The sequence below is a fragment of the Colletotrichum gloeosporioides genome, assembly GCF_011800055.1.
Source record: "Colletotrichum gloeosporioides strain Lc1 chromosome Unknown consensus_7, whole genome shotgun sequence".
Classification (NCBI taxonomy): Eukaryota; Fungi; Ascomycota; class Sordariomycetes; order Glomerellales; family Glomerellaceae; genus Colletotrichum; species Colletotrichum gloeosporioides.
Genome location: NW_025544652.1, coordinates 1,116,255 through 1,138,695, shown reverse-complemented (window position 1 = coordinate 1,138,695; position 22,441 = coordinate 1,116,255). Strand labels below are relative to the sequence as shown.

Genomic DNA, 22,441 nt, shown 5'->3' with positions numbered 1-22,441 from the left:
GATAAAAGATAAGCCTGATTAGGGACCCTGAAAGGTTTCGAAGGTACGTATGCAGCTACCGGGGCTCTGCCCGCTAAAGCCATCCATATCCATGCCCGTGCTTTTCAGTGGCAACTGCCAACTGGGAAGCTGAGGGTAATGGAGGGGCTAGGCCCGGAGCTGGCCCTCCTGAACCCCTGTCGAGATCCTGAAGTGGCAACTAAAAGCCGCCCCGCAGTTGCGCTCAGCGTATCGCTTGGTGCAGTAACACAGCGTTGTAGCGCACTGTTTCTGTTACCTTAGCTCCGAAGAGGGTTTAAGGGCCGAACCGTCGCGAAAGGAAGCTTTTTGACTTGGTCCCCCGGAACTTCAACCTTCTAAGAGCTTCCGCAGGCCGAAAACTTCGCCGATTACGACCCTTCCCTCTCTCTCCCATTCTCGTTGTGCGCGTCGAACTCGGTGTCGCACTCGAAACCGCACTCTACTCCCAACAGTCCGCGGGCGACAGATTCAGAGAGCGTCTCGAGACCTCTTCGCCACGATAAACTACCCCACACTTGCTTTACCCTTTGCACCAAGTCCGCGCTGCTGTTCCCGCCATGTCGACTCCGGAGGAGCAGGCCGTGGCCTTCAAGAACCAGGGCAACAAGGCGTTTTCTGCCCACGATTGGCCCACTGCCATTGAGTTTTACACCAAAGCCATCGAGTTGAACGACAAGGAGCCCACATTCTTCACGAACCGCGCCCAGGTTTGCCCCGCCCCCTCCCTTTGCGACAGGCCCTGCATCTCGAAGTTGCTCGTGTGACTGACCATTTCTCGTCCCGGTGCAGGCAAACCTCAAGTCCGAAGCTTATGGATATGCCATTGCGGATTGTACGAAAGCGATCGAGCTGAACCCCAAGTTTGTTAAAGTTCGTGCCTCTTGCCAGCAGGCACCCGGTATAAACAGCCCGATGCTGACGTCCCGTCGCCTTAGGCATACTTCCGTCGAGGTCTCGCACACACAGCCATTCTCAGGCCCAAGGACGCCCTCGTAGACTTCAAGGAATGCATAAAGCTCGACCCGAATAACAAGGATGCCAAGCTCAAGTTGGATGAGTGCAAGAAGATTGTGCGCAAGTTGGATTTCTATGCTGCCATTGAAGTGGGCGACGAGCCGTCGGCTGCGGAGGGTCTTGACGTTGATTCTATCAACGTCGAGGCAGACTATGATGGTGTCAGATTGGGAAGCGAGATGACGCAAGAGTTCATTGACGACATGACGGAGAGGTTCAAAACTGGCAAGAAGATCCACAGGAAATACGTTTACCAGATCATTCTGGCCGTCAAGAAGCTCGTCTATGACGAGCCCACTATGGTGGAGATGGAGGTTCCTGAGGGTGTTCAGCTTACCGTCTGCGGTGACACCCACGGTAAGTTATCTTACCACATTGCTGATGAGCTTCGGGCTAACCCATGTGTAGGCCAGTATTTCGATTTGATGGAACTGTTCCGCTTGAACGGAACACCGAACGACAAGCACTACTACCTGTTTAACGGTGACTTCGTCGACCGTGGATCTTGGTCAACCGAGATTGCTCTCCTGCTTTACGCTTACAAGTGGCTGAGACCCAAGGGTTTCTTCCTGAACCGTGGCAACCACGAGACAGACGACATGAACCGAGTGTACGGCTTTGAGGGAGAGTGCAAGGCTAAGTACAACGAGAGGTATGTGCTTTTCGTCACTTCTTATGAGTCGCACTCATTGACAATCGCAGAATCTTCAAGTTGTTCTCTGAGAGTTTCTCAGCCCTGCCCCTTGCCACCCTTATCGGAACCAAGTACCTTGTCCTGCACGGTGGTTTGTTCTCGGACGACAAGGTAACTTTGGACGATATCCGCAAGCTTGACAGGCACGCCCAGCGCCAGCCCGGCCAGTCCGGTCTCATGATGGAGATGTTGTGGACGGATCCTCAGGACGAGCCTGGCCGTGGTCCGAGCAAGCGTGGGGTTGGCATGCAATTCGGACCCGATGTTACGAAGCAGTTCTGCGAGAACAACGGTCTCGAGGCCGTCATTCGCAGTCACGAAGTCCGTATGGACGGGTACGAGGTGCAGCACGATGGACGTTGCATTACTGGCAAGTTCTTTGGGTATCTAATGAAACGCCTCGGAGGCTAATCGTCACAGTCTTCTCCGCCCCCAAATACTGCGATTCCACCGAGAACCGGGGAGCCTACATCAACATTGGCCCCGACTACAAGTTGCAGTTCAACCAGTTTGATGCCGTACCTCACCCGGATATCAAGCCCATGGTAAGCTTTGCGCAACACCCTTGCTTAGTTCGCCGCTGACTGTCTTCCAGGCATACGCCCAGAGCTCTCTCATGTCGTCTCTGATGTAATTGAAGTAAAACGGACGGTGTCCCGGGGATACAACGTGGTATATCTGCATCCGCTGCATAAACGGTGCATGTGGTCGGCGCATATAGGGGGCAGGCTGGAAGCGTGGGATTTGGCCATGCGGATAAACGGAGTTTTTGTCTGCAATCGATAACCATACCCGAAGTCTAGAATAATCTGAAGCTTGGGCGTGTGGCTTAATCCCCTCCATCATCTTCAAGATGTCCAGAGCTTGTCCTGGCCGTTTGCACCAACCATAGCTCCTAGATAGTCGGAACACTGCTTCAATCGGAGCGTCCGCCGGTAGCCCTGTTCAGAGACACCCGCCCAGGCGGTAATGGCCGCTGCGAAAGGGCTCAGGTCTTGTCGGGGTACTCGCAGCCAGCACTCTCTGTCTTCGACTTTGAGGATATCGATGGGGATGGCGGAACCGGTGGCGCCCAGGAACTGACGCAGGGCGGAGTTGCAATAAGATCTCACTTGCAAGTTGTCCAGGGGAGTGACATCGGAAACCCGTGATGCGTCAGAGACGAGCTCCAACTGAGCATAAGAGAATGGTGGGGTCTTGATGGTGCAGGTGAGAAGCTCGTGAGACTTTTGGCTGGTCGCACGCGGTGTGCTCGTTGGGATTTCTGAGGTTTGTGTCGCCATGTTGAAAGGCCAAATGAGATATGCTTTAGATTCAAGAAGTGTTGATGTAAGCTTCCAAGCGCCAGTGTCGATGGGATAGAGGTGTAGGTGACTTGATCTGCTTGTAAGTCGACTTGGAGAATTTCACCCCAGGATGAGTGATGTACTTTGATTCGCGGCGTGGGTAGGCCTGCAGGGTCCCTGAGGTGGGTCCGCCGTTGAAAGACATGACGCCCCCTTAAATGAATATGCAACTAGGTAGGTGGTTGGGTCCCCAAGTGAAGCCGCCTACCGCCTCCAACTTCCTGTCGAGAAAGCCAGCTTCGAACGCGACGACACCTTCACGACGACCACGATCTGCTCTCCTCCTACCCGCGAGTCTCTCCGTTCTCAACCCGCCGATTCGCCAAGATGTCGAGTGATAACTACGTCAATCCCAACCAGCAGCGCTACCTGCGCGCCTGCATGGTCTGCTCCATCGTCCTGACCTACTCCGTACGTGAGCCATCTCGAAAAAAGAGAAAACGACGATGGCGACTTCCGTCGCAATGAGTAAAGAGCATCCCAGCTAACGTCACATTCCCTCTCCCAGAAATTCCGCGACGAGGGCTGCCCCAACTGCGAAGAGTTCCTCCACCTCGCCGGCTCGCAGGACCAGATCGAGAGCTGCACGTCCCAGGTCTTCGAAGGCCTCATCTCCCTCAAGGACCCCGGACGCTCTTGGGTCGCCAAGTGGCAGCGCCTCGACAACTACGTCCGCGGCGTCTACGCCATCAAGGTCTCTGGCCAGCTCCCCGACGAGATTCGGACGACGCTTGAGGAGGAGTACAGGATACGCTACATCCCGTACGTGCACGAGGCTGCTGCGCTCTACTCACGGAGGGCACTTGGTGTAACGATATACTGACTGATTCTCGCAGACGCGATGGAACGGAGACCGAGGTTGATAACTGAAGGACGTAGTAATCGGATCGGCAAAAGAAAGAAAAGGAATCATTATACGTGGTATTCGGCGTTTAGGGGAAATCAAGAAGGTCGGCATGGAGTCAAGGCAAGACTCATTAGGTGAATCAATTCGCAATGGTATCTGAAATCGCACTGTAACATATCCTGCCCGTTATATGATATGATGCCGCAGTCCTCAACCCAAAACGCCGGTCCGCCCCTTTGAAAAACATGGTGGATTCGTGACGTCTCACCGTTGGTCCGTCTTCTGCTTCTTAAACGAGAACCCCCCAAACCCGGAACCCTCCCTCGGCCTCTTCTTTTCCATCCTTTCCATGTCCTCTTTCATGATTCTCTCGGCCTCGCTCATCTTCTTAGGCTGCTCGAAAGCCGACTTCTTCGCGCCACCAGCCAGCGCATTCTTCTTGGCTCGCGCAAAGACGTTCTTCTTCTCCGGCTTGGCCATCATCTTGAGTGAAATGCCGCCTAATGAAGGCTTATCCGCAGGTTTCTCCGCCGGCTTCTCTGCCGCCACCGGGGGCGTCGCGGAACCAGACGCGTCAGGAGATTCGGTTTTGGACGGCTCGGCCTTGGGTTTCGCCCCAAACGACAGCGATATCTTCTCCCCCTCAGCGCGCTGAAGCCCCTTTTCCTTGTCCTCGTCCTTCTCGTCCTTCTCCCCCCTCGCTTCAGCCTGTTTCTGCGCACGCTTTATTTGCTCTCGAATCATCATCTGCTCGACCTCTTCGTTTCCTCGATCCTGCGCCTCTTTTCTTCGGAGTGCTTCTTGTCTCTTGAGCGCCTCGGGGGAGTTGTCGATCCAGGCAATGTGAAGGCCCTTCTCCGTCTCCTCGACGCGACAGATGCCCTCCCTGCCCAGGTGTTTCGCAAACTCGGTCAAGCTGGGCCATTTCGTCGCGTTCATGTGGACGTGCTCCTTGTTGGCGATGTACTCTTGGTAGAAGTGGTTGATATGAACCTGCTTCTCGCCGTGACCGGTGCGGAGCAGCTGAATGAAGTCGCGGAGGAACTGGTTGCTGTACTCGTTGAGGAACTTCTTGGGGTCTTCGCCGACGAGGAGGAGCTTCCGGACGTGCGATTCGGACAGGCAATGCTGCTTAAACGAATTCTCATCACGTGTTTGCTTTTCGCAGGGGGTGCAGTACCATCGCAAGCGTTGGAGGCCCTTCATCTTCATCTTGTTGTTCAGGTACTTGACGGACCCGACCTCTGCTTTCGGCATCTTGGCGACTTTTTCGGGGGGTCCGTGTGGAGTGTTTATTTGAATATGTCACAGGTTATAGAGAATTTTTAGTCGAAAACCCGAAAATTCGGCGGTTGATATCCTTGTTGAGGATTCAGGGGTTGACGTTTTGCTTGATGGTGTAGTTGAGGTTGGGAAGTGATCGCAAAGAAAGACGTGACGATTCAAGACGGTTGGTGTTGACGGTGGATCCTTCTAGCTGCTTATCTTATCAAAAACGCAGGGGTCTGGTGGCGGGGCTGTACGGTGTGCGACGAGTCTGCCCAACACTGTACCCCACTACGCCGACCTCGGCCTCGACTGGTAAATATTTACCTTCACCTGAGTGCGGTTACTGGGGTGTTGGCCGGCGATGTCAGATCTCGAATCATGGATAACATAATACTGGATAATCATCTCCTGACATCTCCATATGGAAATGCTCATGATTGGTTACTTCCTGATGTATGCTGATCCGTGAATGATGGAGAAACAAAACCAAGTTCGAGACTGTAACACAAAAATCGGTGTTGGACGTATCGGTGTTAATCAAGGTCATCTTGCATTTTCCAAACCATACTCTATATTCCTGTCTTTTTTCCCTGGATCCAACATGCAAATTTGTGCTCCAATCATAATGTCCCCACACGAGAATGAGGTGTGTCTATATACCTTGATCCAAAAGGACATGTCTCGCTCCATGACTATGCAAAGACACGACTAGTCTAATCGAGGAAAGTAAACAGATTTGTGTGCAGAATGTTCATGGCGCGGGTGGCGTCCCGGGCCTCAATGACGCAAGAGATATTGATCTCGCTGGCACCTAGATCTAAAGTCAATAACAACATCGTGAGACCTGTCTCGGGATAGGTTTACCTTGTGAAATCATCTCCAAGTTGACATTGTGCTCTCCTAGTGTAGAGAACATGCGTCCGGCGATACCGATCATGTTCTTCATTTCCGCACCGACCAGACTCAGGATAGCCATGTCGTGAAGAACGCTGACATCGCCGCAGTCTTCCAGCTCCTTCCGCGCCCTGTCGAAGCTGCCGCCCTCTGAGTTTCCGGCGTGAATAGCCATGGAAACATGCACCTCACTGGTGGAGATGAGATCAACCGATATCTGGTTCTTGTCCAGGATGGAGAAGACCCTCGCGAAGAAGCCATGGGAGATGGAGCGCTTGTTTGAATGAACGTTGATGACGGAGATCTTGTCCTTGATGGTAACGGCTGTTGGCCTCTTGGGCTTCTGGATGAGAGAAGGATCTGAGGGCTTGGAACGCTGGATCTGGTGGCCAGCCGTGAGAATGGGGTCGGGAATGACAATGGTTCCAACTCCTCTCGGGTTCTTGACATTCTTGATGCGGATGGGAATAGGAGGCGACGCGTGGATGACCTGGTCCATGGTGAGGTGGTGGATGACTTCGGAGCCGTAGAATGTCAACTCCGCCGCCTCGGACGGGGTGATGGAATGCAGCAACCTCGCCGTGGGAACTTTGGTGGGGTCCGCAGTGAAGATTCCGTCAACTTCCTTCCACACCTGCAGCTCATCCGCCTTGAGGCCGACTGCGCATAGGGCTGCGCAGAGGTCGGTGTAGCCACGGCCAATGTCGCCGTCAATCAGGCTGCCCGGGACATTGCCAAAGAACCCGGTAACGACCGGCACTCTGTCTTCACATGCCGAGATCTTTTTCCGCAGCACGGTGGCCGCCTCTTGGTAGAAGCTCTGATCCAGGCGAGAGGAGGCATCATAGTGGAACGCATCGCTGAGATCCACATATTCTGCAGCGACACCCTGTGAGAGAATTAGCCTCACTCTCATGACGCAGAAATGGGCAGTTTCCTCACCAGATCTTTCAGTAACGCGGCCATAAATCTACAGCTGAGCTTCTCGCCGAAGCTGATGCATCTGTCTTTCGATCTCGCGTTCACTTCGAGGTTAAATCTCCTTGCGGCCACGATGTATTCAACCAGTTCTTGGCACTCATCCCGGATCTCTTGGTCCAGTGATGCCTGCAGTTCTGGGTTCTTGATGAAGGTCTTGACGGCAGAAACATGGTCATTAGTGATGTCGTCAATTAGGCCTCTGGCCTGGCTCATGAGGTCATTCTGAACCTCCTCGGTATTCGTGGCAGCCGCGATGCCTTTGAGCTTGTTGTACACGCCCAGGAGTCTTTCAAAATCAGTAAACAAGTCAGGATCGGCTGGCACGCTGAGTGACTCACCGGCTGGTGGTGCCCTCAACCTTCTTGCCCGTGCTTCTTGCCGAGCAGACGACAACAACCTTGTTCTTAGCGAGGCTCGTTCTGCATCAAAGTCAGTAGGAGCCTTCATTTCATATGCGGATGTTCCGTCTTACCGGACAATATCCGTGGCGATCTATAGGGACACACATCAAGTCAGCTTTTGCAGCAATAGGAATGATTCAGACTGAGAAATACCTTGTCGGGAAACTTTCCCACGCTGGTGCCACCAAACTTTTGCACCACCCAGCCGTTGCTGGAGGTGTTTGCTATGGGTTGGCTACTCATGATGCCTCAATTGCAATGTGCAGGCGCAAAAGTGGCTGGTGTTTGAGTGAGTATGACTCTACTCACAGGGTCGCGGGGGAGGGGCGCTGTGGTCCGTAGAGTGCGGGAAAAAACAGATCAGAAAAAATGAATGGCGACGGTTGGACTGGGTCGTCAACCCTCGAGCAAGTATCTTCGGTAAGATTTGCGTGTGAGGCAGCGGAAATGTTACAGCTAGTATGGATAAGTAGGTGAGAGAAAAAGTTGAGGGTGTCAACGGTGGTGGGATAAACGGCTTCAAGAAGTGTTGCGGTGGATTGAATTGAATTGGACTAGATCCAAGGTGACTGAGATGGGACGAAAGTGGGATGTGGAGCACAGCGACGAAATCGGCGACGCCTGTCCAAGTCGCAGCTACCAGATTTTGCGCTTCCGGAACATCGGAGGCGGGCCCGAATCTTCAATACCGACCCAGTGCCGCGCTGCCTGCTGCTCAAAGCTTGCCCAACAGATATAGAGGGCCTTGCTCTGAAGGACGGCTCACTTTTGTCACCCTCCCCGAGGACTACGCAAGCCTGTATTGCATTTCCTCCTGCTACCTTAGTCGAGTAGCCCTTGATGCCGTGGCTCCAACCGCTGCAAATACACCCCGCAAGCCGTCTACAGCTATTCCTCATGCAAGAACAAGACCGAGGGATCTGAATTGGGCAGTCTATCCGTGGCAGCCTCTATCCGTGACAATTTCTTTGTCTGAGTCATACGCATAAGCTTACTGACTCCTTTGTTGCTGCAATTTCCAGCCCAGCCTCTGCAAAAAGGCATGTCCAGCCCCTTCTGCCGTTTGGCAGACGTGTTCAAAATGCACCTTGAATTCTCTACTTTTCTCCTGTCCAACAGCCCCCACGGGGCAGAACGAATGTCCGGTACCTTTTGATCTTTGAGCCTCCTCGCTGTCTCTGGCCGCCACTCCACCTGCAGGCTATGGTGAACACTGAAGAGCCACCTAACCTATGAAACCGCTCGCAAAGAAAACTTTTAGTTGCGTAATCCCGGCAGCGCGCGGGGGTAGCGAATCAGGGACAACCCAATGACGGATGAGGCACACTACACAGTGACAGCCGGGGGTCCCTCGCCCCGTTCAATAACCGCCTTTGACGCTGCTGCAACGCAACGCTGGAAATCGATGTTGACCAACTTCCTCTGGCAAGGCTCAAGACTGGAACACACCAGCCTGGCCATATGTGCACCCATGAATACCCTCAGTTGAAGATCAGTGCTGGGATTTTGACCCTGGTATCCCCGTAGAGTTTAGCATCTTCTTATTGATAGGTCTCTCTGCTTATGATTGCATTAGGCCATACGGTTGCGATCATTATGCTAGATTCTCACCTACGCTGGACGCGCAAACTCCGAACAAGACTCGGTAACGTAAATCGTGAAAGAGAATGCTTGTACCTCTTCTTCAATGCTCTCCCTACCGGGTTGTATTACCACTAGATAGACGTATAATCAAATGCCCATGCCCCGGACCAGAAACGAATTGGTATAGCAACCCGCGAGCACCAAATGCAAATGCCATCGCCGTCCTCATCGCCTTAAAAGGGACTTCAAAACACCCAAAGCAGAATCCAGAACCCAAAACCCCGGTCTAGTAGAACAGGCGCAGAACTCATAAACGACTCCGTACCAAATGGCAAGAGCTTTTCCTACGCTCATACAATCGTCCAGTCGTGCCATCGTCATCACACTGCACTCGACAGTCCTCCTCCGGCATCAAGCCCCGTCGAGAGGCCGCCTGGCAGATGACTATCGATACATGACACCTGGTTTACCAGGTGCGACTATATTCCAACTCTCCTTCGTTATTGCTGCAGCTCAGCGTTTGCAAGCAGTGCTTGGTTGACCTCCGAGTGCGAGAAAGTGTACTTGTCCATGGGAAAGTCCTCCTCCGGTGTGCGGATGCCGATTCCGCTATCGTCAGGGTTGCTGCCGCCCGTCATCCCAGCTGAGTCGACTTGTCCCTGGCTGTTTGATGGAGGAAATGGCGCCTTGTCCGGCTGCGCTTGAGGAAGGTTGGAGAAGTTGAACTCTTCGCTCCCCGTGCTGTAACGGGATCCTTGCCTGCTCGTCTCTTGTCCTGTCACTTGGGGGTTGGCGGCAATCGCTGATGCGCCCGAAGTTTTCATGTTGAGGAAACCACCCTGCTCAGCAAGGAAGCAAGTCATCTCATCGATCCAGCACTTTGTCACCCACCAAGAGCCGAAGCTCTTGCCCTGAGCCATTGTGAGATCCCGCATCACTGCTGTACCGACTCTCTGCACGCAGTAGACAATCTCCGTATGTGACGCGTAGGGGAACCGTGTCGGCAGCGACTTGAGGAAGCCGACCCAGCGCTCCAAGACGTTTTGGCCGTTCGCGTCCGCAGTGCCCTCAGCTCCAGGCTGGCGACCGTTCCTCAAAGCAATGTCGCCGTAAACCGTCAAACATTCCACCTCCCAAGGCACGTTCATCGGGTTGAGGAGATCGCGAAGTTCGGATACTAACAGGTTGACGAGATCGTCCATGCCACGCGTAGGCACACACTCGGCGACCTTGCGGACACGGACCATCGTGATCCAATCGAGGTACATTTGATCGCGGTTGGCTGGGTTCGAAAGCATGTTGGCTGCTGCGTGCGCAGTCAGGTTAACTCTCAACGCGCGGTCAAGCAGGGCTGCGAAAATAGTTGCTGGTGCTTCTTTCGCCCGAATGACGTGGTGCGGTTGTCCCTGGAAAGCGTCTCGAATATGAGGCACAAGACGCTCTGAAATGTTGCGCAAAGTGTCCAAGACAGGCTTGGGCACGACCTGAAGTGTCAACCCAGAGATGATTCTAAGCATGCGCTGGTAAAGGATGAAGTCGCATTCCTCAATCCACGGGGCGAGAGCTGGGTTGCCAAGCAACTTCTGCACCGGCATGGTTAATGTGCCCTGGAAGGATGTGTAGAGATGGAAAAAGGTCTTCTCCTTGCAGTAACGAACACACTCGACTAGTGAGGTGCAATGCGATCTGTACAGGGCAGATAAGCTCTTCGCGGCATCCGGGTCAGTTCCGTTAGGTAGGAAGGGCTCCATGCGAGGTAGCACAAGAGGCTCGTTAGACTGGAGGAGGGCCTCATCCGCTTCGGAGGGGAACGAGAATTGGAGCGATGTTTTGGATGTAGAGGAGTTCAGGTGATCCGCGCTGGTCACATTCGGATGGCTGTAGAAGCTGTGAGATCGTGAGTGGCCGTGTGGTGCTTGAGCAGGACTCTCCGGCCGCTTGGCAGCATCTGGCGAGGGAAGAACGGCTTTAGTAGGTTGCGACTTGGCCGGAGCCGCGCTGAAGCTCTGGGAACGGCTGGGTTCCGAAATGGCCATTGGGATCTGAGGCTCTGGCTCTCTGAGGTCAGGTTGGTCATCGACCAGGGTGAAGTTGACGTAGTGATACTTTGATTCACCACGAACACCAAGACGCCGAGTCTTGAGGCCGGGGAAAAGGACGCGCACGAGTTTACCGAAGCTGGCCGGGTTGAGGACGGTGATCCTCTCGGTGGCACATCGAGACGCGTAATTGGCATAGACTCTGCCGCGAGGCACGGAGCCTTTACCCTTGGAGCATACCGAGTTGATCCAGAGCATGGCAAATACCTGTCGGGTCCGTTCGGAATTGGGGCCTCGCTCGTTGCCGTGAAGCTCCTTGGCAACATCTTGCAGGCCACGGTGTTTGTTGGCGGTGAAGAGGTGACGCATTTCTAATTCGTTGTTGGCACTAGATCTGGCAGAGCTGGACTTTTGCATGCCCATGGCTCCAACCATGGAGTCTTCGTCGTCACGGTCCATCAGCTGGCTATCTTCGGTGAAGCTGTTGTTGGCGAAGCTTTCGGAGGGCAAAGGATGGCGAGGCATGGCGTGTTGTTGGAATGACATGGAATGGTTCATGGCAGCGCTGGACTGGCTCATGGACATTGAGTAATCGCGGGCGTTGTGCATGTGTTGTGCGGCGTGGAGCATCATCTGCTCCTCCGGAGTTATCCGCGACGCGGGTGCGAGATTCCTCTGCTGTCGTTGATCGTTGTTGACCCATTGTGCAGAGTACAGCTCTGGCGCGTCGGCGAAGGATTGTTGCTCCATGGTCGGCTGGGTGGAGATGCTGTGAACAGAAGCAGTTGAAGCACGGGATTGAGGTCTCTTCTTGGCCCTCAGAGCTTGGGCGAGATGGTCTGTTTACATTTGTGATCAGCGGGGGAGAGATGGCAGAATCGTGCTCTCGACGTGGAGGAGCATGCAAAGGGTTGTTGATCGTACCGTGATCCATAATCCGTCAGCTCTGTCGTTGGCAGTTGTTGTTATGCGACGAAAACAACACACGGTCATGCAGGACAGGCTCCCTAAACAATGAAAGAAAGCAAGGTGCGCCGTGCAGAGCAAGTGGACAGAGATGAGGTTGCAGAAAAGGAGGAGTCGAAGTCGGCAAAGCAATCCGAATCCCTGCAGGGTGGAAAAGCGCGGTGCGCTGTGGTGAGAGCGTCGATATAAAGGATATGGTCGGGGGAAGTGTGGATGGATGGGTTTGTTTAGGATTGCCGACAAAACGACAAAACGTTGTCGTCTCGACAACGCTAGCCTGTGGCTGGAAACACCGAAAACACTGGCTGGGAGTCACGTGAGCCGTAGCTCCGAGTTTGTTGTTTTGTTTTTCGATTGGCCGATGCTGACGATGTGGGGGAATACATGGGTGTCTTTCTCTCCCCTCCGTCTTTTTGGCGTCCCTCCAGTGTGTCGAAGGTGCGTGCTTTGTTCCATGGCGGGAAAACAACCGTCTGACGAGCCAATCAGGGCCCGTACTGATTTGAAGCTTGACACAGCTTGGGACGCCTGGCAGGTCAGGCAGCAAAACAAGACCATCCATGATCCCCACCACGCCCGCTTCGTACCTCAGGTAGTGTTCCTTCCAGTGTGTCTGTGTTTTGTCGCAGTCCTTGCTGGCCTTAAGACGCTCTCGTGTTAGGTAAGCCGCTTAGAAGGACCCGCCTGTCTGCGGTGTGCAAAGTCCTCAAGCAAGCAGGCAAGGTATGGAGTGGTTATCTTATCACTCGGCAGCACCAACCCAAGCAAAGCATAGCAGAGCATTGAGGAATCACGGAATCTGACACCCCTCGAGCCAAAGGTTCAGAAGTAACCGCTAACAGCCAAGACATGGATCCCCAAGGCATTTTTTCATCGGCACATAAAGTCTAGCGGCGGGGTGGTTACGAAGACGACGCTGTTGCTGTGCGGGTTGTTTGGATATACATGGCAATGGACATTGCAATACCGGCGATATTTACCGTCCCGTCCATAGGTAGTAGCAATGCTGCCCAAGCTGAACCTACCTACCACAACACACCTGCTGAAAGGCGGGTGACTGTGCCCTCTGTGTTTCTGCGTTCCCTGGATCTCCAGAGTCTATCGTTGCGTGCTACCTCGCTGTTCTGCCCGTGCTGTGCTGTGCTGTCTTCTGTACTTGCTGTGTGTGCTCCCCGCTTTCGCCTCTCGTCTCGCGCTTGTGCCCCTCCCAAGAAACCCCATCTTTAGCCCCGAGCGAGAGAAGCTCTGAACGCAAGGGCACCTGGTGCCATTCCTGCTGGCTTAGATCTGCACACGTTACGTCGTCATCCAGCACCTTTCCCTTTCACCTGCTAATTCCAACGCAAATACTCAAGGTCATTCAACCCCATACACTCCAAATTTCCCGTCTAGACATTTGTTCGTCTAACATCGCCAATAGCTTCCAAGCCTTTTTTGCTTACCACTACTTTCGTCTAACACCCCGACGTACTGTGCGTATCCGTCCTCTTCCGATCTGCATCGAGTCCTTCGCTTGCCAGGGTCCTTCGATCCTGCAACCTGGCCTCGCCGTTCTTTGTCTTGTCCTGTCCTAACCCTTATCACAGCCCATTAACGCACAGCTCTCTTGCTCGACACAGCTTTTCGCCGCAAATCGCAAACATGTCTGCTCAGGATCGCGTCCAGAACTACATCGGCCAGCTCGATCGCGAGGTAAAAATTCCCCTGCATCTTGCCCGGATTGCACGACAATCATTTGCTGACTCTCGTGTGTGTGGTAGCTGTCCAAGTACCCCGCCCTTAACAACCTCGAGAAGCAGACCAACGTTCCCAAGGCCTACGCCGTCATCGGTGTCGCCGCCCTCTACTTCTTCCTCATCATCTTCAACCTCGGTGGTCAGCTTTTGACCAACATTGCCGGCTTCGTCATTCCCGGTTACTACTCCCTGAACGCCCTGTTCACTGCGAACAAGCAGGACGACACCCAGTGGCTGACTGTATGTCCACAAATATCTCCCCCGCAATTGTCACAGCGCCAAACTTACTGACCGTCGTTGCAGTACTGGGTCGTCTTCGCCTTCTTCACGTCAGTATTCTTTGTCCCTCAACGAACAATTCGAGCTAACCGAGATGATACAGCGTTGCTGAGAGCCTTGTCAACGTCGTTTACTGGTTCCCCTTCTACTTCACCTTCAAGTTTGTCTTCCTCCTGTGGCTGTCTCTGCCCGTCTTCCGGTACGTTCCGCCCCTTCCGAGCCGATTTGGCAACCACTAATAACCAACAGCGGCGCCGACATCGTCTTCAACTCCTTCCTTTCTCCCATGCTTGCCAAGTACTTCACTGGCTCCACTGCCTCCGGCCTTCGCGCCCAGGCTGGCAAGGCCGAGTAAATGCGCAATAGCGCCAGCTCATTAAGCAGGTCGATTGCCTTGAGAGATATCCACCTACGACGAATCAAGAGCTAGCCCGCTCATCCCGGTGGCATTCGCTAGCCAGTCAAAAGGACATGAAGCAGCGACGCAAGGCACAAACATGACGGGATGGGGTTCAGAGGCTGTCACAACCATACATGCGACAACGGTGATGGCTTTTTCAGGTTTGGTCGAGGGCCCGGGAACGTGAGGGCCGCGACGGAACGGTTGGATAAGTTCCAGTCACCCAGATAAAGTATCTGTACGCTACGGAATACGGAGTCATTGACTTTGAAATGGACTAGAGAGTACCCCATGTGATTAAGCATCGTGTGACAAGCGAGCCCGTTGTCAATTCTTGATCCGTTGGATTAGTAGGCCGGCAAAGACATGTGACGATTGTCTCGAGTTGACAGTTGTGGCTCAGAGACAAAGAGACGCACGAGAAACGACATGTTTCTTTGTCCTGGGCAATTGGAAGACTCGAGTGGCCCTCGGAGAAATAGGGAAGTCGGGGGAGCGTCAGGCGTTTAATCGCCAGGGCCTGGCTTTGGCCGCATGCCAGTGCTGCTCTCCCGTGTTCGACATCTACCTTGACTGTCGTTGGCAACCTAAGCGCAAGTCAGGGCTGTGGGGGGCTGTATTTGGCACGATTATTCGAGCATTTCTGGTGATTGAGAACTAGCTGTTGCTGCTGCCCACAGTCATTTCGTTGCCCCATTGACGCCGAAATATGTTGGAATTGACGCCCATTACCCGATCGACATTTGGGTATGGCAATGACGACCGAAGATGCAGCGTTCCTGTCAGACCGTACCTTCCCCTTTTCTTGCCTATCTGGTGCAGACACGGCAGTTCAGAAGACTGGCTGGACCGTCCTGTGCACGCCTGCCAGCTTTCGAAGTGGTGTAGCGTGAACTCTGGTCAGTGGCCAGCCGCCGGTGACTATGGATGCCAAGAAGATGAAGACCGATCAGAATGCCGACCGCAACACCTCACCCCGTTCCGTTCCTTAGCCTTGGGAGGACATGGGGGTATGTTTTTCAGGGACCTGGCCCCAGTGGACAGGCCGAGCAGTCCGAGACGCGGAAAGGGGTCCCCACACTACTGGGGCCCCTGAGCCTTGATTGCCCTGCCTGTAGGGCCCGATGGGTTACCTCAGCCGGGGGGGGGGGGGGGTCCCCNAGCGTGTCGTGCCCGGTTCAGAGGCTTGGGGCGCCAGGAGATGCAAGGTCCACGCCGCCTCTCAGCTGTTTGGGATGTGAAACTCCCTAAAACGACAAAGGCACCTTTTTCACTTGTCCCAAATCCGCCGCCCTCACCTACCCGCCTCAACCTCACCGGCCTCCGTTTCTCGTTTCCCCTCGACGGTCTCTCCCGAGATCTAACCAAATTTGTGGCTTTCCCCTCGTTCGAAAGCCGCTCGACGACACTCGCTGATCGATTAGACGCATGGTGATGGAATGAAGTGGAGGACTCGGCCAATTTGCGACCACTGAGAGCGATCATTCGACACTCTTTGCGCTTATCGACCCTGCCTTTGTCCCCGTTTGAAGACACGATAACCGACACCACGACGAACCGCCGCGTCGCCCAAACTTCAAAGGCACCTGCCCCTGGAGGGCATGTCCTCACAATGCAGCTCAGCCCTCTGCAATCGCGACTGGCGGCCTCGCTGATTGCGTCGCTGCTGCTACTACTCATCTACTATTTGCTTTCCACTCCCACTTTTGCGCTTGCCGCAGAATTGAGCGAAGGATTCGACCCTATTCTGGACACCATCGAAGCCGACGATGCGCTCGAAAGACGAAGCCAATTAGAACCTGCCTACGAGCCGGAATTCGCCGCCTTTGACCGCAGCATCATTGGAAGGGCGCCGGCCGGAGTGACCGCGCTGGTGAACAACGTCAAGATCAACCGCAACGTTCAGGCAAACTCGACGCAAAGCTTCGTATTCGAGGCTATCTCCGTGTTCGCAAATTTTTTTGACAACACGCCTGACGATGCGTTTGTTGTGGAACCGCGCGAGAAGGGCAATGGCTCCGGTGGCCCAGGAGACGATTTGGCTGGAACGGGTGACGCGCTCTTAAACGCAGAGGGCAATGTTGGAATACGTCGCCGACAGCAGGCTCAGGGCAGGAAGGTGTTCATTTCTGCAACGACGTGCATTCAACCTCGCCGTGGAGCCAACAATACCGGCTCGGATCCCCCGCAGATTACCATGTATGTCTCTACATCGAAGGACAATCAGTCGCCCGGCCCCGGTCAAAATTCGTCCTTGCAAACGGTAGAGATACTCGAAGAGGGCGCCGCGTTCTTGACGGTCAACGCGACAGGCGACGTCTTCGTTGGGATTGCAGCTCCCGGGGTGGATACGGAGAAGTTCACTGGAGACTGGAACTTTGACGTTGCAGCATCGACGGACGGCTATTTCCACGAATTCGACGAGAACCCTTCCGAACTCCTGTGGGTTGACAGTGATTCCAGTGCGGCTCTCTTGACCACTGCGAATCTGACAGATACCCACAACGATACCCTCATCGAGGAGATCATGGCGCAGAGCCCGCCATTTATCATGTTTGTCGAGAATCGAGACAACCCCACAACCAAAGGTGTTCGGCGCTCCATGTGCGGTTTGGAGAATTACGCTCAAATCGCTGCGAAGACGGGTGGCAAGTTTGGGAATCTGGCTAGTACTGTGATGACCACGAGAGGCGCAGGCAATCTGCCGAAGCAGCAGTTTTTCTTCAATGGGCTCAACGCAAGTGCCTTTTATAACGGCATCCTCGTTCACACTGGCAACTCAACGTCGAAGAAGCGACAAGAAGGCGGCAGTTCGGGCAGTGGCGGGCGGGTGTTCCAAGCGACACCGTTTGAAACTAAAGACGGTATGTTTGTCGGCTTCCTAAATATTTAACCACACTAATGTTCGTCAGGCGAAAACTGCAAGATCATCACTGACCTGCAATTCTGCAACGAGACGGAGTATGCCGTCCCGGCAAACTCGAACAAGATGAACATCACTCAACTTGCGCAGTTTTATGACAATTACGCCAAGGAAATGTACGGCAATTTCCAGAAACAGCTTGCGCAAGTTGCCTGTGAAGCACCGGATGTCCAGCGGTATTCACTTGCTCGAAACTGCACGGATTGCGAGATCGCCTACAAGAAGTGGCTCTGTACTGTCACGATCCCTCGTTGCGAGGATTTTACTGCTGCAGAGGCCAACTTCTCACTGGTACGGAACGTAAACCAATCCTTCCCGAATGGCACCCTTCTCCCGATCGACCAATTGAGCAAATACGAAAAGCGGGTTTTCCAGCACTCGAGGAACCCTCTCATCGACGAGATGGTGGCACCGGGGCCTTATCGGGAGATCCTCCCATGCGACTACCTCTGCTACGATTTGGTACAGAGCTGCCCTGCGTCTTTGGGCTTCAACTGCCCTGGGCCGGATGACGACATCTTCAACTCCAGCTACGCTATTCAAGGTGACGGCTTAACGTGCAATTACCCCGGCGCGGTCCACAATCCCTCTGCTTCAGCGATATTAGCCGTGTCTTGGGGGCTGCTTGGATTCCTCGTGCTTGGAACTCTAGGCACAGTTATGCTGTGATGACTAGATGCTTTGAGGTACCGATGCAAGACATGTGTCATGTTTGTGTAGAATGACGGCCGAATCTGTATGGGGTAATCGGGGGCACGACGGTACAGTGTAATGATGTTTCTTTTTTTATGTTTTGCATGGCATCGGCGTTGGAAAGGTATGGGTCTGTTTGGGAGGTGCGTAAATTGATGGATCTGTAATGGCTCAAGAGATATGTAGACCATCTGTGGCATCCACACAACAGTATAGAAGAGTTACAACTGAAATATCTTAATACCCTTGGTCCTCTCCATCGTCGTGTATCGTCGTACCTGCGTCATGCCACCTATCCCGTTTTTCAGGGCGGGCCGGGTAAGCTGATGCGACCAGACCTTGCACATTCACAAAGGTGATGATCCTTTGCGACCTGTGAATGTCCTGCATAGACTCAAGAATTCTTGATCTCGGCATGTTAGATTCTCAGCTGGTGATGACGAGTATTCCTGAGGTACTCAGGCATGGGTTCCTCCCCTCTTACCAGTTACCATAATTATGAGGGATGCTCTTTGGTTTTATGATGTTGCTCCCATCCGCCTATTTGCTCGTCTGCAGTTCGGCGACCTTGGCCTCGAGGCTCTCAATCTCCTTCTTCTTCTCTTCGCGGATCTCATTCTGTTCCAGCGTCGTCCAGCCCCAGTAGGCGACCTGGTATGTAAGGGTTGCCATAAGGAGAACTTTGAGGACGGGTCTCGTGAAGGTTTTGTAAAAGGTGCCCTGTCGGCAACGGTGTTAGCGCTCTGAGTTGGGAATGGGCCTGGCCGCGCGATGCAAAGTAATCTTACCACTATCGATGGCCTCTTTTCGCCGCTTTCTGATGTTGAGTAGAAGCGGGCTGCGGCGCGGGGCAGTTGTGGTGTGCGCTGCGCGCGGAGGGCTCTACTGAGGATCGCTGCGCCGTTGCGCGATGCCATGTTGGTGGTGATTTCTGGTTGTGTTCGGCTTCTTCCAATATCCTTCCGCTCAGTCTGTTTTGTTTGTTGGAATCGGGTCGTCGTCGGATACCGTGTCGTCGGTTCTCGTTGTCGTAAATGTGCAGTATATCGCCGTTGTCGTTGCCCAATACAGCTTCAGCCCGGAGTCAAAAGATTCAATTGAATGCGCCGCTGCGCCGATCTGTGGCGGTGCGCGCCAACGACCACCCCGCATAACCCGGCCGCTCAGGTAAGGTACCTACCTCACTTGGTAGACGCGTGTCCGCGTTCCCGCTGTGGCAGGAACTCGCGCCGCACACCTGAAATGTGGCCCCCAAGCTCGCCGTAGCGGTAGCGGCGGATTGGATTGGATGCTGAAAGCTGGGCTCGGCACCCCTGACACCGAACAGGTGGCCCCCCGTAATTGAATTCCCTTTTGACGACACATGTCCCGAACTGGGGTGGGTACGACGGTGTAAGGCAGAGAGAGCCCGGGACCACTTGGGAAGGTCCTGAAGGGCGAAAGGTAATGTCCCCCCTCTCCCAGGCCCGTCGTCGCAAGGCCATCGTTTTGCCGCTTAATTACACTGTACGAATTGGAGGTAGGTACATTAGCTTCAACCACCTGCAGGTGCCAAAGCTCCCTCGCGCAATCTGTCCCTTCAACCGGCTTCCCTGCTCTTCTCTCGACACGTTCTTCCAGCCCGTGATCTATTGAACAACACATCTCACACGATCAGCGTTGTTGCCTGCCATTGCGCATCATTGCAGTACATAAGACGAGCTGATTGACTGCAATAACGACAAGTCGCATCCAGACATCACCGCTCTTCTCTCGCCTCTCCCCATCTTAACACCCACACCACACGCATACAATCCACAATGGTACGCAGATCCCGAACATCCCAGCACACGATATAATCCTCCCGAAACTCTACATATGTCAAAGATTCAAGATGACGGCTAGCTGACAATGGTTTTTGTGCAGGCGCAAACCCCCCAACAAAGACGCGCGAACGCAAAGTTCGCCAAGGACAACGAAGCCCGCATGGGCAAGTCCGAGGAACAGATCAAGAAGCGCGTCAAGGAGACTCCCAAGTCGCCCATTTCTCCCATCTGGCTCAGTGAGTAGTTGTGCACCCATCAGCGTCGAAGCAATCCTTGCGGCCAATTCGATCCCGCCTATGTCATCACATCATCAGCTTCGCTAACGTCTGGCCTCATCCAGTCCTTCTCGGTTTCGTCGTCTTTGGCGGCATCGTCTTCGAGGTCCTCTCCCGCATGTTCGGTTTCTAAACGACTCTACCACACCATGCCCGTTTCAAAGTTGGAAGAGGCCATCCCTCGGTGGCTGAGGGAAAGTCAATAAGGGGCGAGAGGAGAAAAGCGTCGCAGCAAAGATCTACTGTTCTTTCTTGCAGATTGTCGTTGCCCATCTACACCAGGCGTAAGGGGTCGCAAGGGAGACTGCGGACACACAACACGCACTCGCTTCGCCGTTGAGGACGAAAAAAGGGGAAGCTTTTTACTTTTCAGGCACATGAACCCATACACAGTCTCTCCTGCCTATTGATGGCTGGAACTTCAAGTCTGTACAAATACCACACACTATCAGGGAAAGCAAAAACGTCTGGCGCAATGTATTTCATGGTATTTTATTTTTATTCGCATACAACTTCCCCAAGTGGAAGAAAGCACTTTTTGGCTACCAGTCGGCTTTTACCGTACGTATTTTAACCCTCAAAACGCCGCAGCTACGCATCACGCGTCCTTGTACCGTATGACATATCGGAGGCCGCTCCATTACTAAAAAAGGGTGCTCAAGCGCCAAGACCGCGACGCTGAGCACCACCGTCGTACTTCATGTGCACACCAGCGTTGAACTGCTGCTCAAGCTCCTTGTTGACCTTGCTGATATCGCGCTTGCTCTTGGTGCCCGTAGAAGCGCTCGCCGCGCCCTTCTTGCCGCCGCCAAGGAGGCGCATAAACTTTTGCTGGCGGTCGGCACCTCCCTCAAGAGCATCAACGTCCCAGCCCTCGCCCTCGTTGACTTTCGCAGGGGTCTTCTCCTCCTCCTCTTCCTTCTTGGCCTTCTTCTTCTTCTTCTTGTCCTTTTTGCTCGGGGTCTCTTCGGCGAGAGGAGCACCACCGTCCGACTCGTCGTCCTCCTCTTCTGTGCGCTTGCGCTTCTTGTCGGACTTCTTGCTCTTCTTGGGCTCCTCCTCGACCACTTCCTCCTTCTTAGCCTTCTTCTCCTTCTTCTTGTCCTTCTTCTCCTTGGCGGGTGTCTCAGCCTCGGCGACCTTCTCCTCTTTCACCTCCTCCTTAACGACGGCAACATCCGACTTGCGCTTGCTCTTCTTCTCTTTCTTGGGCTTCTCCTCTTCCTTCACGTCAACCTCCATCTGCTCCCTCGCCTCGCTTTCGGCGCGGAGCTGTGCGCTCGGGTCCGGGGAGTCGGTCTTCATCTCGACATCCTCCGCCTCGGAGTCAGAGTCGGAGGAATCAGAGTCAGAGTCAGAGTCCGATTCGGAGTCTGATGAAGAGTCGGAAGAAGAGCTGTCATCGTCGCTCTCGTCATCGTGGATCTTGATAATCTCGTCGTCGTCCTCGGCCTTCTTGACCTGAGCCTGCTGTTCCTTCGCCGCTTTCTGCAATTCCAAGTCGTCAGCTTCGTGCTCCATCATCTCTTGGAAACTGCATATCAACCATCACTAACCTCTCTGTTCTCGGCCATGACGGCATGGCGCGCGCGCGCCTTCGCCGCCTCGGTCATGAGCTTCTTCGCCTGCGCCTCGAGCTTGTCGGCGCGCTTCAGCATGCGGTGGAATCGCTTGTCGTCCTTGTTGTTTTTGCGCGCAGCCTTCTTGGCCTTGTCGGCGGCCTGGCGCACCGGGTCCCTCCATTTCGCTGCGCGCTGGACGTTGGCCTTGCGCTCGCGCTTCGCCTGAGCCTTGGCGAGCTTCTTCTCCTTGCTGGCGGCCGCGCGCTTCTCGCGCATTTCACGTCGACGCTCGAGCTTTTTCTCTATTCATTGGAGCTGATGAGTACACTATCGATCACGAGATTGGCTGGCGCAAGTTCGGAGTTGGTCTTACCTTTGCCCGCCGCCTGACGCTTCAGCGCCTCGAAATCCAGCGGCTTTTCTTCCCCGGTGGCCGTCATCTTGATGCAATTGGCCTTTCAGTGTAGGTACAATTGGTGTGTGGTCTTGCGATATCAAAGAGAAAGCAGTCGAAGGAAGGAAATCCTCTGGCTTCAATTCTGCCGACAGCGATCGGTTTCGGTGGGGAGGATGTACGCAGGCTCAGAAAAAAAGTTCTAGGAAGACCAGTTTCTGCCGGGCGGTCAGTGATAATCGACGCTGGACCCTTGCCGATGCTGTGGGGAAGCTGGCCCGTGTGTCATTGAAGTCCAGGCGGTACGTAACCATGTCT

At 54.1% G+C, this 22,441-nt stretch overlaps 11 protein-coding genes across 11 annotated transcripts; 5 read left to right on the top strand and 6 right to left on the bottom strand.

Annotated features, from left to right (window-relative positions):
* Nucleotides 1–578: 578 nt before the first annotated feature.
* Nucleotides 579–2,363, top strand: GCG54_00001724 (Serine/threonine-protein phosphatase T; the record flags this gene model as incomplete). Its single annotated transcript, XM_045401832.1, has 7 exons — nt 579–728; nt 811–891; nt 957–1,392; nt 1,444–1,687; nt 1,738–2,112; nt 2,136–2,274; nt 2,325–2,363. The coding sequence occupies 7 exons, from the start codon at nt 579–581 to the stop codon at nt 2,361–2,363; spliced, it is 1,464 nt and encodes a 487-aa protein (XP_045270561.1).
* A 214-nt stretch (nt 2,364–2,577) lies between these two features.
* On the bottom strand, nt 2,578–3,012 carry GCG54_00001723 (uncharacterized protein; the record flags this gene model as incomplete). Its single annotated transcript, XM_045401831.1, has 1 exon — nt 2,578–3,012. One exon carries the CDS (start codon nt 3,010–3,012, stop codon nt 2,578–2,580), a length of 435 nt encoding a protein of 144 aa, XP_045270560.1.
* Nucleotides 3,013–3,402: 390 nt separating this feature from the next.
* Nucleotides 3,403–3,945, top strand: GCG54_00001722 (Transcription elongation factor spt4; the record flags this gene model as incomplete). The annotated part of the gene is made up of 3 exons (XM_045401830.1): nt 3,403–3,486; nt 3,584–3,837; nt 3,912–3,945. The coding sequence occupies 3 exons, from the start codon at nt 3,403–3,405 to the stop codon at nt 3,943–3,945; spliced, it is 372 nt and encodes a 123-aa protein (XP_045270559.1).
* Nucleotides 3,946–4,186: 241 nt separating this feature from the next.
* On the bottom strand, nt 4,187–5,179 carry GCG54_00001721 (KIN17-like protein; the record flags this gene model as incomplete). The annotated part of the gene is made up of 1 exon (XM_045401829.1): nt 4,187–5,179. The coding sequence occupies one exon, from the start codon at nt 5,177–5,179 to the stop codon at nt 4,187–4,189; it is 993 nt and encodes a 330-aa protein (XP_045270558.1).
* A 725-nt stretch (nt 5,180–5,904) lies between these two features.
* On the bottom strand, nt 5,905–7,713 carry GCG54_00001720 (Aspartate kinase FUB3; the record flags this gene model as incomplete). The annotated part of the gene is made up of 6 exons (XM_045401828.1): nt 5,905–6,002; nt 6,056–6,974; nt 7,028–7,352; nt 7,405–7,485; nt 7,539–7,558; nt 7,621–7,713. Coding segments are annotated over 6 exons (1,536 nt in total), but the record flags the coding sequence as incomplete, so codon positions are not given.
* A 1,838-nt stretch (nt 7,714–9,551) lies between these two features.
* GCG54_00001719 (Transcriptional regulator RFX1) lies at nt 9,552–11,840 on the bottom strand (the record flags this gene model as incomplete). Its single annotated transcript, XM_045401827.1, has 1 exon — nt 9,552–11,840. One exon carries the CDS (start codon nt 11,838–11,840, stop codon nt 9,552–9,554), a length of 2,289 nt encoding a protein of 762 aa, XP_045270556.1.
* Nucleotides 11,841–13,697: 1,857 nt separating this feature from the next.
* On the top strand, nt 13,698–14,426 carry GCG54_00001718 (Protein YOP1; the record flags this gene model as incomplete). Its single annotated transcript, XM_045401826.1, has 5 exons — nt 13,698–13,748; nt 13,817–14,032; nt 14,096–14,121; nt 14,175–14,270; nt 14,321–14,426. The coding sequence occupies 5 exons, from the start codon at nt 13,698–13,700 to the stop codon at nt 14,424–14,426; spliced, it is 495 nt and encodes a 164-aa protein (XP_045270555.1).
* Nucleotides 14,427–16,083: 1,657 nt separating this feature from the next.
* Nucleotides 16,084–18,063, top strand: GCG54_00001717 (Calcium influx-promoting protein ehs1; the record flags this gene model as incomplete). Its single annotated transcript, XM_045401825.1, has 2 exons — nt 16,084–17,335; nt 17,384–18,063. 2 exons carry the CDS (start codon nt 16,084–16,086, stop codon nt 18,061–18,063), a joined length of 1,932 nt encoding a protein of 643 aa, XP_045270554.1.
* Nucleotides 18,064–18,627: 564 nt separating this feature from the next.
* Nucleotides 18,628–19,004, bottom strand: GCG54_00001716 (uncharacterized protein; the record flags this gene model as incomplete). Its single annotated transcript, XM_045401824.1, has 2 exons — nt 18,628–18,807; nt 18,876–19,004. The coding sequence occupies 2 exons, from the start codon at nt 19,002–19,004 to the stop codon at nt 18,628–18,630; spliced, it is 309 nt and encodes a 102-aa protein (XP_045270553.1).
* An 882-nt stretch (nt 19,005–19,886) lies between these two features.
* On the top strand, nt 19,887–20,300 carry GCG54_00001715 (uncharacterized protein; the record flags this gene model as incomplete). Its single annotated transcript, XM_045401823.1, has 3 exons — nt 19,887–19,889; nt 19,972–20,128; nt 20,233–20,300. The coding sequence occupies 3 exons, from the start codon at nt 19,887–19,889 to the stop codon at nt 20,298–20,300; spliced, it is 228 nt and encodes a 75-aa protein (XP_045270552.1).
* A 524-nt stretch (nt 20,301–20,824) lies between these two features.
* GCG54_00001714 (uncharacterized protein) lies at nt 20,825–22,169 on the bottom strand (the record flags this gene model as incomplete). The annotated part of the gene is made up of 3 exons (XM_045401822.1): nt 20,825–21,655; nt 21,724–22,031; nt 22,103–22,169. The coding sequence occupies 3 exons, from the start codon at nt 22,167–22,169 to the stop codon at nt 20,825–20,827; spliced, it is 1,206 nt and encodes a 401-aa protein (XP_045270551.1).
* Nucleotides 22,170–22,441: the final 272 nt, after the last annotated feature.